The sequence below is a fragment of the Sorex fumeus genome, unplaced genomic scaffold (genome assembly GCF_029834395.1).
Source record: "Sorex fumeus unplaced genomic scaffold, SorFum_2.1 ptg000129l, whole genome shotgun sequence".
Classification (NCBI taxonomy): domain Eukaryota; kingdom Metazoa; phylum Chordata; class Mammalia; order Eulipotyphla; family Soricidae; genus Sorex; species Sorex fumeus.
Genome location: NW_026606186.1, coordinates 5,149,868 through 5,166,015, shown reverse-complemented (window position 1 = coordinate 5,166,015; position 16,148 = coordinate 5,149,868). Strand labels below are relative to the sequence as shown.

General features: G+C 49.5%; 1 protein-coding gene across 3 annotated transcripts in view; it reads right to left on the bottom strand.

Moving 5' to 3' along the window:
* The window catches only part of MAPKAP1 (MAPK associated protein 1), a 263,258-nt gene that overhangs the window by 28,735 nt on the left and 218,375 nt on the right, over window positions 1-16,148 (bottom strand). For all 3 annotated transcript variants that reach the window (XM_056138535.1, XM_056138537.1, XM_056138536.1), the window contains one exon: window positions 9,070-9,210. In XM_056138535.1, coding sequence (XP_055994510.1) covers window positions 9,070-9,210 — 141 coding nt within the window. The remainder of the gene's footprint in view (window positions 1-9,069; window positions 9,211-16,148) is intronic.

Genomic DNA, 16,148 nt, shown 5'->3' with positions numbered 1-16,148 from the left:
TGAAACATTTATCTGCTCGTATTCCTCTGGGGGTCACTCCCAGCTGTGCTGAGGGCTACTCTGGCTCTATTGCCTGTGGGGCAAAGTAGTGCTGGGGACTGAATCAGGGTTGGCTGCAAGCAAGGGACATGTCTTCACCCTGGATTATCTCTCTGGGATCATTTTCCTCAGAGCCAAGGCCCAGGACACGAGGAAAGGGAAAACCCTTGCAGGTGTTTTGCTGGTCTTGCTTTGGCAAGCTCTAAGCAGGCCCGAATAATCACGGCGCAGCTTTCTCTATAGGCCTAGCAGGTACAGTGCCCATTAGAAACACCCTTTAATGAGCACTTACGGTACCAGGAGCTACAAATACTAACCGGCACCCGCTCTGTGCCCGCGGGAGTACAAATCCTTTGTGTGCACCGATTCCGATCTCTCAACTAACTGCCCTGTGAGGTTGGTGACTGTTTATTCTCCTTCACAGACAGGAAACTGATATCCAGGAGGCAAAGTGACCTGCCCTGTATCACATGTGGCAAAGCTGGAATTTGAAGAGTCAGGAGACCTGGCTCCAGAATGTGTCTTTTCAGTCACACGAACAATTTTCAAGAATGGTGTGCGGTGGTTCACATACCAGACTGGGCCGGGCCATTGCCTGCTTCAGGCGGTGGTGCTCAGGAGTGGGAAACCTCACGTGCTCAGATTCTGCATTACCAGCTCGTTCTACTGCCCCACAGTCTCATTCCCTTGTGTCCGGGATTGTGACAGGACTGTATGCCACTAGTCTTTATTTGGGGGGGTTTGGGTATCACCTGATGATATTCAGGGGTTATTTCTTTTCTTTTCCTTTTTTTTTTTGCTTTTTTGGGTCACACCTGGTGATGCTCAGGGGTTACTCCTGGCTCTGCACTCAGCAATTACTCCTGGCGGTGCTTGGGGGATCATATGGGATGCTGGGGATCGAACCCGGGTTGGCGGCTTGCAAGGCAAATGCCCTACCCATTGTATTATCACTCAGGCCTGAGGGGTTATTTCTAACTCCATGCCCTGGTGGTGCTTGGAGGACTGAAGTGGTGCTGGGAAATCCAATCAGGACCAAGGCAAGCACCCCGCTGCCTCCAGCATCTCCCTGCCCCCCCCCCCCACACACACATGTCTTTCATCTTAGGTATAAGAAAAGCTGTGACTTGAAAAGATTCTTATGGCACAAAGTGAAAAGGACAGGAAATGCATTTATAGAAAAGAGAACAAAAGGATGTGCTCCAAACTGGAACGGAGGCCAGTTCTGGGCGGTGCGACTCATCCTTGCCTTTTCTGTATTTTTGCACAATAACATTTTTATCCAAAGTGTCCAGATAAATATTTAAAATGTTATTCTTTTCATTTTGTGGTGGGAGTAGGGGGCTCCTACTTCAGATTTTAGGACCTTTCTTGACTTTTAGAACGAGGAGAGGGGCCTGTGTTGGGTTTTTTAACTGACAATCAGGAAGCTTTGCCAGACGAAAGGTGCCATCTGCCTGGGAGGTCTCCAGTGTGGATGGGGCGGGGCCACCGGGAAGGAATGCCCGGAGCTGCATCACACCCAGCGCGGTGCCATGCTCACCGTGATGCCAGGCAGGCTTGCCCCTGCCTGCTCGGGCAGCTCGGGGCTGGCTACAATGGGCAGCCTCTTCCTGAGAAGCGGGGAGGCCATTTGTCTCCCTTGCCAGCTCTCTCCCGACCCACTTATCCAGAGCCATCCGTCATGACCTTTTCATGCTCCCTCTCCTGACAGCTTCCAGATACAGTGAGTCAAACTTCACTGGAAGCAAACTATCACACCAACTGTCAAAGGCAGAAAACATCGCCTGATTGCTGTCCCCCATCAGCACCGGCATATAAATCCTTTCTTAACAAGACAGCTCAAAATAAACCGAAATGCGACTCTAATGTACGTACAACTCTCCGGGGGAGCTATTTGTCCGAGGCTTCCGAGTCATCATGAGGAGGCCTCGTCTGAACTACGCGCAAGATTTCCATGCAAGGAGATTGGCTGCGGAGAGCCACCGCGGTGACCGCAGGCTGAGCTGACCACATCTCTCTCAGGACCGAGAGTGAGGGTGAGGGATGCTCGAGTCAGAGCCCCGAGTGCCAACATTCGCTTCCTAGCTCCTAACTGAAGTGGGAGAGTGTCTGCAAGGCGGCCACACTGGGCAGAGTGACAGGAGACTCGGAAGGGGCCTAGCACGGTGCCTGGGCCCGAACCTATGACCTGGACTGCTTCCCTAGAGATTTATTGTGGGGATGAAGGTGCTCGAGCCAAGGGGAGCGTCGAGCTGGGGCACTCTGGGAGCTCCGGGTGGGATGAGAACATGGGAGCAGCCCTGCGCCACATCGTGGAAATGCATCAGCCCGGAAGGACTGTTCACTGGGCAGACCAATGCGTGCATGCTCGCAAATCCCTGCAGTGGCTTCCTGCAAGTGTTCGTACCTCCGACAGAGCTGGACTCCAGACCAGGAAAGCAAGTGAGAGGGGGTCCTGCCCCCAAAGTCTCCAGGTCAGAGAGCCTGCTTTCACAGGCTGTTCACAGCTGCGGCCTGGGCGAAGACCCCCTCAGCGAGCCTCAACTCCACCTTCCTCCTTTGAAACATGTGACGTCAGTTCCCGGAGTGTCAGGCGGTGGGGGATGTCCTCAGCACGGGGACTGGCTTCCAACAGGGCTCGATCATGATCACTAAAATGATTATTGCGGGCTTGGGAGCCCCACCCGTGGTGTCTAGGGGCTACTCCTGGCGGTGCTCAGGGAACCATCTGTCTCCTGCCTGCAAGGCTTGTTTGTGCTCAGGCCTCTGAACTCTCTGGCCCAAATACCACCAACATTATTATTAAAGATGGTGGCCAGAAAGCGACAGAACATTCTTGCCCAGGGAGATGAAGCTATGAGTAAAGGATGAGCCGTGAGCCGGCTGGCACTTTGGAGCCAACTGCACTGGGACCGGCCCACCCCTGGCAGGGTCCTCCTGTCACAGGGGAGACTGGTTCGGCGGCACAACTTCCCGAAGGCACACTTAAAATGCTCGTCAAGAAGGAAAAATACCACTTTGGTCTAAATGAGGGCATTTGCCATTCCACGCCTGAGTGTATTTTCTGAGTTACCGCTTATCTGCCTGGGCGCGTGAGCTGTTGCTTCACTCATCAATTTCCTGCAACTCTGAATCTCAGACGACACCAGGCCCCGTGTTAAGCCCCAAGCAGCCTTTTTCTATGATTCTACAATCCTCTTGTCTTTAGGTTACGCAGAGCCGAGGAGAGTCTAGAGAGGCCCCCCGGGAGCGATCCTGAACAACTCCTTGCCGGAGTGGATTTTGCTGAATCTACACAGCCAATCGATAGTATCATGAAGCGGCCGGCGAGGCCTGTGAAACTTGTCTGAATTTACACACAGGATCAGACACGCAGGCAGCCCGGGTTTAATGAGACCTTTGAGATTGACTCAGCCGGGGCTTTCATCCTCCACATGACAAAACTGAGGCTCAGGGTGGGGGTGTGACTTGTCTGAAGTCACCCATTAATGACAAAGCTGCAGCTGTAATTCACCCGCTCGTATTCTCAGGCCCGAGGAGATCAACTCTCTGGTCTTACTCCGTTTACAAAGCAGATTAAAAAAAAATCACTGCCACCAGTAATATATGCAGGACCCCAAACAGATGACAGAAATCAAGTTTTGAGTCACCACCAGAAGTTGACCCTGTGGAGCCCTGCTATTTGAGACCAAGGGGGCTACCGGGGCCCAGGGGTCTTGGCTCTAACCACCCGGCACTGTTTAGAAAACAGCCCAATGCTGCCACTTCCAATGAATGGTCAGTCAGACTCAGTGACCGGACCACTGTCCTTGGATCCAGACCCGGGGGTGGGGGAGGGCCTGGACCCCAGCGCCAGTGTGGCACGACATGGCTCACACTGCAGGAGACACAGGGTGGTCTGGTCGCTGTGCTCGGGCTCCCTCTGCCCAGGAAGCTCCTGCACGGATATATATGGAGGCTCTGGGACCTCTAAGCTAGCGTCTGCTTGTAGACGGGCCTTCTGGGGAGCCGGCAGGGTCATAGCCAAGCACTTCCTTTCTTTACTTTCTCTGGGAGGCACTGGGGATCGAACCCAAGCCTTGCACAAGCAAGGTAAGTGCTCAGCCACTAAGGCGCAGGTCTAACCAAGGAACATCAGTTTCTAAGACGGCCGATGACGTCACTTGCCGAAGCAGACTGCCCCTGTGTTCAGACCCAGACAGACTGTTGCAGAGCTCCAGCGCCACGGAGGAGGAAGTGACGCAAGGAAGACGGAATCGTGCCAGGCTCCTCCACAAAGCCTGTTCCATGAATTCCACTATGATGGAGCCTCTCAATGTTTGTCTCTTGGTTTCTGGGCGGTACTTACTCCTGGCTCTGTGCTCAGGGATCACTCCTGGCTGAGCGTGGGGGGACTGGACAAACCTGGGTTGGCCGTGCAAACGGCAAGTGTTCCATCTGCTGTATTGTCACTTCAGCCCTCTCTCAATGCTTTTCACGTCTCAATTCTTTGTTGGACATTTAAAGAGCCTGAAAAATTGTCACTAGAAATCTTGGATTATTCCACAAAAATTCTCAAAGGAGTGATCTAGGAGAAGGGAATTAAGGAGAGTATAGCTCAAAAAAAGCCCCTGGGTTTTTTTTTGTGTGCAATCCTTGTCGTCAGGGGATTTCCCCACGTAATCACTGCATTAAACCCTATTTTAATAAAGGAATTTTTGGAGTCTGTCATGATAATATTTGTCCTGATATGTCATGAGCTCATTAACCATCACTAAATTCTCTTCCAAATTTTGGTTCAGAAAATGTAATCACAATCAGAACAATTATTTAATGTGAGAATTGCATTCTGAAATCACTCAATGGACCTAGGGATTTAGGAGGGAAGTGTGATACATATCTCCTTGTGATCATTAACATAAAGAAAATACAGTAAGGAAGTGAAATGGAAAAGCAAAAGAAAAAGACATCTATTTCTGAAAAACATGTGTTTCCAGGTTATAGAACCACACAGCCTTTGCTCCATAGGTCACCCCCCAGGAAAGAACAGGAGCAAATATTTGATGCTTACAGTCACACAGAACTACTCTGAGTCTCGGAACGGGCCAAGGAGGAATAGCCCGGGCTGCAGCTGCTGGCTTTCACTCACTTCGTCTTGTGTTGTTGATGTGTTTCTTAAGTTTGCATATTGCATATTAAGAAATCACATTGGAATAAAGTCTTCCTTGAGTGTTGGCTTGTAGGTATTGATGAGGGGGTTGAATAATAGCCGCAACAGGACAGATAAACCAGGAAAGACAATAGATGGCAATTACCCTGCCTCTCATCATGCTCAGGCCCAGGGCAGGCATTTTTAATCAATCACAGAGTTTCCTTACGCTGCCTGGAGACGCGGTTCAAGATGCTGCCTCAGCATAACTCTCTGTGCAGACATTACCAAGCTGATTGGAGGCGTTCTATGAGATGAAGCCTTTTTACCTTGTAATATGTCCTACTGTACTTGATACTTTTGGTAAGTACCGATTATAGTCAGAAATGTTATGGTTATACATCCGGATCATTTTATAAAGAAATAATGGAGGGGGGAACCATGAATCCTTTTGGTAGAGGTTATTATATAATCCAGTCTTTACCTGTAAATCTGGCACGGCATCTGTCTTATACAGAATTAGGTTACATCTGCAATTTTCACACAGATGAGGTTCCTGGCCTGTTATGGATTCAGTACGTCCCTTCAGTGACATGGGACAGTTGATGTTGGCAAATAATAAGGTGAAGGCATCAAGGTAGCACCAGTGGCACAATTACCACAACACTTCTCTGCCTGACACCGGTGGGAAGAGGAGGCTGACCCACCTAATTTAGGAAAACAATGTGGGACAAAGAGATCAAGGGCACTAAGATAGTCAGTCCTTTGCCTATGGTGAGGTTGTACTTTCCAAATGTGCAATCAAGAACAGAACTGGAGCTAGCGAGTCTGGGATGAGTTGAGGGTCGTGGTGACTGAGAGTGTCAGAGCCACTGTGGGAAGGTGACATACACACACACACACACACACACACACACACACACACACACACCGTGGGAATGTTGCTTCCTTCCTGACTTGTGGCAGCTCCCAGACTGGCACAAGGTAATTTAGCTTCTGCAAAATCACAGAAACTGATGGAGAGTGAACTACGGGATTCCTGAATCGCTGCTGGCATTCAGCGCCTGCCCCCTTTGGTTTTGGTCTCATCCAAACCTTTTCCACTGTCAGCCCTGGCACGTACAAGTAGTACCCCCATCTGATGCATGCTCTGTGGTCAGGAACACAGAGATCAGGTTAGTGGGGATAAACCTCAGCGTGGGGTGCAGCCAAGTAAGGTCTGCTTATGGGGCATCAGGAAACGTCTATACTTTAGGTCAACAGAAGAAAAGCAGACAAGCTGGATGTTTTCAGGAGGGTCCGTGAGAAATACAGGATGGTAAGCAGAGGACCTGCTTTGGTAAGCGTCCTGATGGGATAAGAGTCATACTGGATTAGGGAGAAGTATGAGGGATCTGCAGAATTCTTAAATCTGGCCAATGAGACAGAATAATTTCCTTTGTAAAGGCAAATTACTAAAGACTGAGGCAAGTGTGGCCGTGGATGGGCTTTGAGTTTTGTTCTGCCATGTGATTGGGCAGCCCAGGATATATTCTGATGGTTGAAGGGGCAGGGAAAGAGAGTTCTTGCTTTGGATTATAGACACATCGTTATTTCATTAACCCCTCCAAGTATACCTTCTCAGTCACAAAATGAGGGCAGCAACATCAAGACACTATGTGGATGGAGCAAGGTGATGGGAAGGGGTCAAAGTTCATGGTCTACTAGGAATCATTAGCGAAAGAGTGATCATTTGCATTCAAAGCATAATATAGCGCTCAGCCAGGAGACTTGCTCTCAGCCTGAGGTTCCCATCCCGGCTTCCTCACATACTAGATGCCCCTCCCTCAACCCCATCCATCACAGGGAACCGGAGATAAGCTCCCAGCACGTTGATGACAGGGTCGGGACCATAGGGGACTGTGGAGCAGAAGAGCGATTGGCCAAGTACTGGAACCCGGAAAGCACTCGATAAATGCTAACTGCTTTTAAAAATTCTAATTTTCATGACTATCACTTATAAAGATTGGATCTTCGCCACAGGTTTCATTAATAGACTCCAAGGAAGTGTTCCAATGATGGAGAAGTCCGGTGGGGAAGCGCTTTACAACGGGGTCTTACAGCCTGAGTGTAGCGTCTTGTCCTGGCTCTCTCAGACATAGTGGCAGATGGAGACAGGGGAGCAGGGGCCACTGTTCTGCAGAGCCACGCAGCAGCGATGGCTGTCCCACCTTGGCGGCGTGCTCTCACGCACCACAGCCTCCGAGCGGCCTTGAGGCTTGTGTGGAATCAGCCAGGCTGCTGGGTAAATGCCACACACGGACACTCACCACTTGGAAGGACCTGCCACAGGGGGGCAAGTGAAATCTCTGCTCTGACCGACACAGGATGGAGGAGCGGAGGAGCCCATCCATCAGTGTCAGGAAAGATCTGAAGCACCTGGCTAGTCAGTTGAAATAAAATAAATTATTTACTGATCTCAGAACCCAGCTGCTCACTTGAACGCTCAGGACAGGCATGCTGTTGGGCTGCCTTGCCCTCAGCGGCAGATTCTGATTCGGGAGTGCTTTCTCCACCCTGCAGGTTCAGTTTTCTGTTGTTGCTAGAATCAAAGGGTTCTGGAAGAATCCAGGAAGGAGAGAGGGCCTTGAGTTAATGCCCCTGAACTCAGTGGCTGGAAGGGGCTCATCTGATGTGGTATTTAAGGGCACAGTTTCTCTGGTTGTCACAAAGACTCCTCAGGACAAATAACTCCTGCCTCTCCGTACAGACACTGCTAGACCCATAGTGGTAACCCATATTCTGACCCACCAGTGAAGCGCCTCGGAACTCTGACTCTCCACCAGAGGGCGCCATGAGTGTCCCCCTGCAGTGGCCTGAGCTGACTGGGAGGCACCTCTGAGGACAAGTGCTCTCGGGAGAGACACACCAACTGCCCCTTCCAGACTCCACTGTGGCTCCAAGTAAGACTGGCCACCAGGGCCATTGTCTCATCGGAAGGGGCTGGTTAGCTATTTTCAAGATGGTGGGCCAGAGTGTACACAAAGGCCAGGGACGTGATAATGCCAATGGTGAGAGCAGCAGGAGGGCTCCATTCAGAACGCGGCTCCTATAGTCAGGGCCTCTCACACACCGCTGATCGGCAAAGCTGACATTCATTTCACACACGACCAGAACTAAGCAGAAAGGGCCGCGACAGAGGCCTCTGGCAGGCACCTGCTCGGATGCGAGCCTGCCCTGACGGCTGCTTGCAGGTCGTCCCAGAGCCTCTGGGAGATTACCCAGGGGACGCCCTGACCATCTAAGTTTATTGTTTTGGTTTTTGCAAAAAGAGAGGGGTAAGTTGGTGACTGTCCCCAGACGCTGCCTGTCCCCTAGGGGAAGACGGAGACAAGGCATGTCTGACTGCTTATCCGGAGACTCCCCTCCTGGGATGGTGGAGACGTTCTGAGCTAAGACAGGCTCTTTATGGGCCTTCTTCAAAGTGGACCCACTAGAAGCAGCAGAGCCTGTCACCCGGACAGTCCCTGGGCCAACGTCTGCTTAAGGGTTTTACACCTTCCTGGATACAAGCAGGAATGAGTCAGCAGCGAAGGCACTGAGCAGGCAGGAAAAGGCAAGTGGCAGTGTCGTAAGGCAATCCTAGGGATAGCAAGCAGCGGAACAACTGAGGGACTTTACAGAAGTCAATCAGTTTGAAGGGAGTCTCAAGTCACTTCTATTTCTAATCTTCTGCTTCAAAAGAAGATGGCAGGGGGCAGGGGAGAGCGCTGGGTATGGGGGGAAGGGAGTGCTTCAGCCTTCACGGTTCAGCATGTTCGCAGGGAAGGAACTGGCGCTGGTTGACTTGGACCTCACGGAAGTTGTTCGTTGCTCCTTCCCCCGTTCCTGCCCGGTCTGCCCTCCGCCCCGGCACTCACCTAACTGGACGTCGGTGGTGAAGCGGAGTCTGTGAATCATGCTGACTTTGAAGGACTTGTAGTGGTGGCTGCTGAGCATATCCTGCACGGTGGCGATGTCAATCTGCGAATCCTCCTCGAAAACCCCGTCTGCCCTTGAACCTGGGGAGGAAGAAGCAGTTTAACACATAAAGATACATGAGGCTTGGCAAATGGTGTCTGCTTAAAATGCTTTGGGATAAATTAAAATAATATGGGCTATTTAATTTGGAGAAGAAAAGGCTGAGCGATGACTTAATAATGCCATTCCAGTAAACAGAGAATGGTAACATATTCATCATTCCACAATTAATTCCACAAACACTGCCCTTCCTATGGCAGGCCCTTGGCTGGGCAGTCGGGAGAGGAAAAGGGAAAAACTCGTGCATGCCAAAAGCTCTTGGGCTTTACAGGAGTGAATCAAAAAGCACAAAAAATCACAGGTGGTCACACTTCTAGTTTCATTTTTGGATGATTTTCCCAATCAGCAAAGTCGTTTGAGCGCTTTAAAGAACCACCGTCCTCAGCCACAACTCTCACGCTGCAAGCATGGAAGTTCCCTGCCAGGCGCTGTGCTGGGCTTGGTGGCCATGTCCTGCAGGCAGACCAACGGGCTTTGGGGATCCTCTTTCTCAAACTTTGATCATCCGTTCACTCGCAAATGTCTGCCGAGAGCTCTGTGGAGTCCTCTGAGACGTGATTTGAGGAGCAAGTAGCAAGACTGGAGCCCACAAGGGCTTCCCCAGCTCCGCGGCCTCGCCCAGGAGGCTCCCTGGTCGGCTAAGCCAGGAGCATGCCAGTCGGAGAAGCAGCGTGTTCAGTGCTACTTGGTGCTTCTCTCTCAAACCTTCACTCCACTTTTCCCTATGTCTCTGGCTACACACAGGTCCAGGAGCCCCTCGGCTGGGCCTCGACCACGCCTTCCTCCCTGGCCTGGACTGTCCCAGCACACCCAGGCTAGCTTCTCGCTCCGAAGGCCATGGCGGTCGGTTTACAGGCAGTATCGGAGTAGGCAGTCCCGGGCTCAAAGCCCTGCTCCACCCCTAACGCGAACTGTGTCCCTGAGCAAATGACTTGCTCTCCTAGTGCCCCCACCCTTTTTGGGGGGTGGTTGAGAAAGAGTGCAAAGGGCCCAAGTACATTCTTTGCATGTAGGAGGCTCAAGTTCAATCTCTGGTAATCTGGGTCTCCTGAGCACTCAGGAGTGACCCCCGAGCTGGGAGTGGTCCACAGTACCACCAGATATGCACCCCCCTACTCCCCAAACAAAACAAAAACCCAAAAAGTCTTAGTGGAGCCCATTCAGCCCTGCTCTGAAATTGCTAAGGGGTTGCTCTATCCTCATCTGGAACTTTTGTGATTGTCGGGAAACTTGATAAATTATAAATATGTAATTGATAAATAAATTTGATAAATATATCTCTCTAGCTTCTCCGGCCAGCAGTAACAGGCAACTGGCCGGCTAAATTCTGCTAAATAAGTATATTGTAAATGCGAGCATATGTGAGGGATCACTACACATCAGACACGATGCTAAGCACTTTAAAAGGCATTTAAGTCTCACGCTGACTCAGAAGAACGTATGATCTGCATTGTATGGATGAAAAACCTGTGGCTTTGGGTCACACTGCACAGCGCTACACTGTCAAGAGGAGGTGTGGCTGCTGGTGGCCACCACCAGGAAAGGGGCGCCCTTGTCCAGAAGAGGCCAGTCACAGTAAGGTACTCTGGGCCTCAGATGAACCCAGGGAAACCCAGAGAGAATATCTGGGGGTAGAGCTGGAGCTGAAAACTCAAGAGAAGAAAAAAACATAAAAATTCCTGGGGCTGGAGAAATAGTACAGTGGGTAGGGAACTTGCTTTGCACGTGACTGTGACTCCCAACCACATCAAGGAGCATGAGAATTCCACTTTGTGACAGCCGAGCACCCGCTCAGCCTCCATCTCCCATGCAGGGTAAGCGCTGAAGTCCAAGTTGGTTTCTGGTCATTTCACGTTTAAGTTACCATTAAGAATGCCTTATTTTATTTAATTTCCAAATCCTCCTATTCAACGTGTGTGTGTGTGTGTGAGTGTGTGTGTGTGTGTGTGTTCACCTACAGCAATGCTTCCCCATACTCCAAAGGGCCCTCCAGTGAATATGGATACGATCTTCTATATCATATGGATGAAAAATCTGTGGCTTTGGGACCTCAAGTCCCATCCCTGGGTTACCTGAGGGTCTGCAACTTCTGATCTCTCTACCGGGTCAGCCTTCTCCCCCTTCAGCCCCTCCCTGCCATTCCCTGGAGTGTCAGGAGCTCAAGGGACATCCCAGGGAATCCCTCCCTGATGCTAAGACGCCCTAGTCTAGTAGAGCTGGTTCAGGCCCCATGGGAATCTGATCATCGTGATGGCGAGACGGGTTTCCTCCTCTCAGGAGCTGCCCCCCACCCCCATAACACACTCAGGACACAGCAGGCGCCAATCAGGACCTGGGCAGAAACCAGATGCCACATGCAGGAAGGTGGGGATCAGAGAGGCCGAGAGATGTACTCAGCAGCATAATGCCGGGAAGCTGTAGAGCGGCCCACACTGTCTGGAAGGGCCCCCGGGAACACTCATCCCTTGCTCAGCAAAGTCTGACTATGGGCAGAAAGGCCACCATCCGGACCCCCCTGTCTCCTGGGTAACGACCGAGAATACAGAGTTCTAATTATCCTTTCCTTTTCCCGATACACTTTCTACCAAAATAGAGCTGCTAGGCTGTTGATCTCATTTCAGAAACTCTCCCACACATGAGAATTGTGGGGAACTTTGGCAAAATACTAAAGTCCTTTCAAGTTTTAAAAATTTTTGAAAGCTATCTTTGCTGAGAAAAGGCCATTCAGTACAATAGCTATCCACTTCTGTTTTCTTTACTAATGACTATTTTCCAAATATTGCAGGTATTTGATCTCATAAAGAGGTAACAGCTCATTATGCTAAAATGCCAATTACTGAAAGAAAAAAAATCCACACTTAAGACTTTTACATTTTATGATGTTGGATTAAAACCAATTTAAAAATTACTATAACGTGACATATAATTTTTTTTACTGAGCAATTTCAATGCCAGCTGCTAATAAAGCATCTCAGCTGTAAATGATAATTCAGATGCTTTTAGATAAAGTGGTACATAAATATGGCTGGAAATTGATTTAGCTTCTTCCAGAAGCTACTGAAGAATGACATATTTTGTTTAATACACCAGCTAATGTAGTCCTAAAAGCTCAAACAAGTGCCAGTTTTCACTCCTAAATTTGCTGTGGGAGATTAATGAAAACTTTATATTTTGCTGAAATGTTAATAATGGGCAGATGAGATGATAGGATTTTAGTCGAGGTCTTAAAGCTATGGAATAACCAGCAAGGCTTGTCAATTTCCTTATATTAATTTTGCTGGAGACTTATATAGCTGGAGCTGGCTCCCCACACTAATGCGTCTTGCATTGACCTTCTACTCTCTGACGGTGTAAATTCATATCCCCTTGGAGGATTTGAGTCAGCCTGATACTCGGGTGCATTCTGGCCCCAGCTGACCTGGTGTGTGCTGGCTTGGATGAGTGTGAGGCAAGAGCACCTTAGGGGCGGAGGCGGAAGGAACATTCCTGGGCTGGCCCCAGGAGGGTGTGTGCGGGGCGGGAACAGCTTCTGGAGCCGGAGAGCCATTTCTCAGAGTGGGATGAGGAATGATGCTGCCGGTTGGGTCCACAGAGCACTCAAGTGTGCACTGCACCCTGTGACTACTGTCCCCACCAGCCCAACAGGGAGGGGACACTCAGCAGTGAGAATGCAGCAGAGCTCCTGACAAACTTGCTACAGAACACAAAGTGGGGAGGGAGGGAGGGGGGGAGCAAGTGAGCAAGGGAGAGAAGAGAGGGGTGAGGGAGGAGAGAGAGGAGGGAGAGGGAGAGGGAGAGAGAGAGAGAGAGAGAGACAGACAGACAGACAGCACAGACATGGCCTGCAAATGATGCCCGCAACAAGTTCTTTCTCTAACGGCAAACCAGAGTATTTGACCGGATGGGATTCTTCAGATGTGCAAAGTTCTGGGGCTGTGCAGGCTCAACTCAGTGCTTTCGTGCTTTCATCCTTCCGGAAGGGTCAAACCCAACCTCACACGGATGATGCTTAGTACCGCATTACCAGCATACTCAAGTGATTTCCCCTACGATCAGTGTCACACTCATTTCCCACTTCTGTTAAGAGAAGACATTTTTATCTACTCAAGGTGAAAAGCAGAGCCAGAATGTCTTAAAAATAAACATTATTAGGAAAAAAAAATACTCCCCAAACTGCTAATTTAATTGAAATATAACCCTTTGCCATTGTGTTAAATTAGCAATTAAAAAGGTCACAAGCAATTAAATGAAACAAAAGCCACACTGTGTTCATCTACATTAAAGCTGAAGTGGGCCTCCTCGTGAGTGACAAGATAAATTGTAATGGTGCCTTCAAAGACTTCACATGTATTTTGTCAAAGTCGGGAGTGTTAATGTCTCTATGTGCCAGGGATTACCATAATGTATTGTGTCAAAACGCTAGAGCTGCAATAACTCAAAGATGTATTGTGATAGATCAAATTCCAGGGCGGGGCCTAAAAGTGACGGGTGCACAGGACTCAAATGGACTGTCAACAGGTTCTGGGAGGCTGGCCATGGTGTGGCAGGGTCAGAGGGGCCAGATGAGGAAGGAGGAAGTAAGCGACAGTACCTTTCTTGGGATGGGGAGGGGCCTATCTAGACAGGCTCCTGGGTCCACACCAGAAATACCTGGCTGCTCTTGGGGCCTGAAGATCAGTGGCCAGACGGGCGGTGCCCAGAGCCACCAGGGCTAGTAGCCCCATGCGGGGCTGGGGACTGAACTCGGGTTTTCTGCCCAGGAGGCATTCACCCCAGACCTTTGAGCCTGCCCCCTGATCCAACTAATCCTTGTTAATCTGGGGAGGGGGTGTGTGTTGGGCACACCCAGTACTGCGGAGGGTTTATTCCTGGCTCTGTGCTCAGGAGCGACCCCTGTATGTGTGGTGTTGGGGATCAAAACGAATGGACAATGTGCAAGGCACGCACCTTAACGTTCACCCTGCGTATCTTACAAACGCAGGGTCCCAACAGCACTGGCCTCACTGCCTGTGAGATGGGGAGAAGAGGAGGGGGAAGGAGAAATAAAGGTGAAGAGGAGGCAGGTGAGTTTGGGGCTAAGAAGTGGCCTCAGGGTTTAATCCCACAGGACAGAAGCCAGCGCAGAGTTCAGAGAGCTGCATTCTTGCCCCAACTGACCTTCCTGCACGTCCACTGTAGGGATGAGGAAGAGCGAGCTGGGTGGCAGGTGCCTCTGCTACCCTTCTGTCACCCCCCTGTGTCCCCCGCTTTGAAGAGCAGCAGTGGCAAGGGATACTTTGTGGGCAACTATAAACTCGAAATCCGTGGTTCTTACAAAGCACACTCTAGGGCCACACACGGACCCTCGGAGGGGGCCCATAACACCATTATTAGAATAATAGCAAGATAGTATTTGCCCTTTTCATGCTAATTATCTTACAAACGGCACAAAGTAAAAGAAAAGTTCACTGATAAGGTTCTGATTCCACACTGCAACTAACCTTTAAGAAACTATCACTTGAGTTTGGGTATATGAAAATTAATATCTCCAATATTATCTGGAAAGGCCAGTATGGGATTCCTTTAAAAAAAAAACCCAACAAATTTTAGGGCAATTTTCCTTCAAATAATCAATAAAAATCATGTGCTGCCAGAGAGTAAAGGCAGAATTAACTATGAAAGCCCAGGTGTCCTCTATAAAGTCCGACACCAGAGAAATGTGCAAAGAGATAAAACAATAGCCACTGGTTTTGTGACTCTTCCTGACAGAACAAAAAGCACTCTTCAAATAAACTACCACTAACAAAGTGAAACACAGTAACTCTTCTCATTAAAATTATAATGTAATTTTTTGGGGTATTTATTTATTTATTTTGCTTTTTGGGTCACACCTGGCGATGCACAGGGGTTACTTCTGGCTCTGCACTCAGGAGTTACTCCTGGCGCTGCACAGGGGACCATATGGGATGCTGGGAATCGAACCCGGGTCGGCCGCGTGCAAGGCAAACGCCCTACCTGCTGTGCTATCTCTCCAGCCCCTATAAGGTAATGTTTTAATAAAATGTAATGAATTTATTAGTTATTATTAATTATTTATTAGTTATTATTAACTATTATTTATTAGTTATTATTTATTAGTTATGATTAACATGTAATGAATTTATTAGTTTTTAAAAATGAATTCAGAAACATTAAAAGTTGCTCAATTTTTATTCCTCACCTATTATTTATAATCCAGTAAACAAAAGTTCTGTGGAGTAGTCAATACTTTTTAGGAGCATAAGTGATTATAAGGTCACAGTTAAGAGCCCCTGGTTTTTCTGAGTTTCCCTCTATACTTTTATTGTCCCTCGATATTCACCTGGGCCACTAGGATGCACACCACTGCACACCTGCTGTTAAGTGCTTGGGTTCCAGACCCGACAACAAACACAGAAAACTTGGCTAAACATGACAGAGCAATGGGTGACAAGACAAGGTCAATGAAAATGCAAAAAGATAGTGTTACAGTTTTACAAAGGGTTCCAGACTTGGGGTTCCACTGCACAGTCCCTGGGTAGTGCATAGGGGACATTCTTGCAAATGGCCACGATCAGTGATGCAAAGCTGGAGGGCTCGCTGTGGGCCACGTTCTGATGTCTGTCGTATCCCTGTTCCTTTCCTGGACGCAAACAACATGGCTCTTCATTTTTAGTTTCCGAGGGCCTTGGACCAAGTCTAAAAGGCTGGTGAGAAGTCAAGGCACCTTCGGTTCCCTTCTCCAAACATACCCTAGCCACCTCAACCCGGAGACGGCTGGTCCATGAGCGGCCTCTCCTTCTAACTCTGTGGCATGCCGCTGGTCATCCTGCCTGCCTCACACAGCATCGGTCTTGGCACCAAGTGTTTCAGCTGCATGGGAGGATGGCAGGGCTGCCAGCTGACAGGCAGGGGACACAGC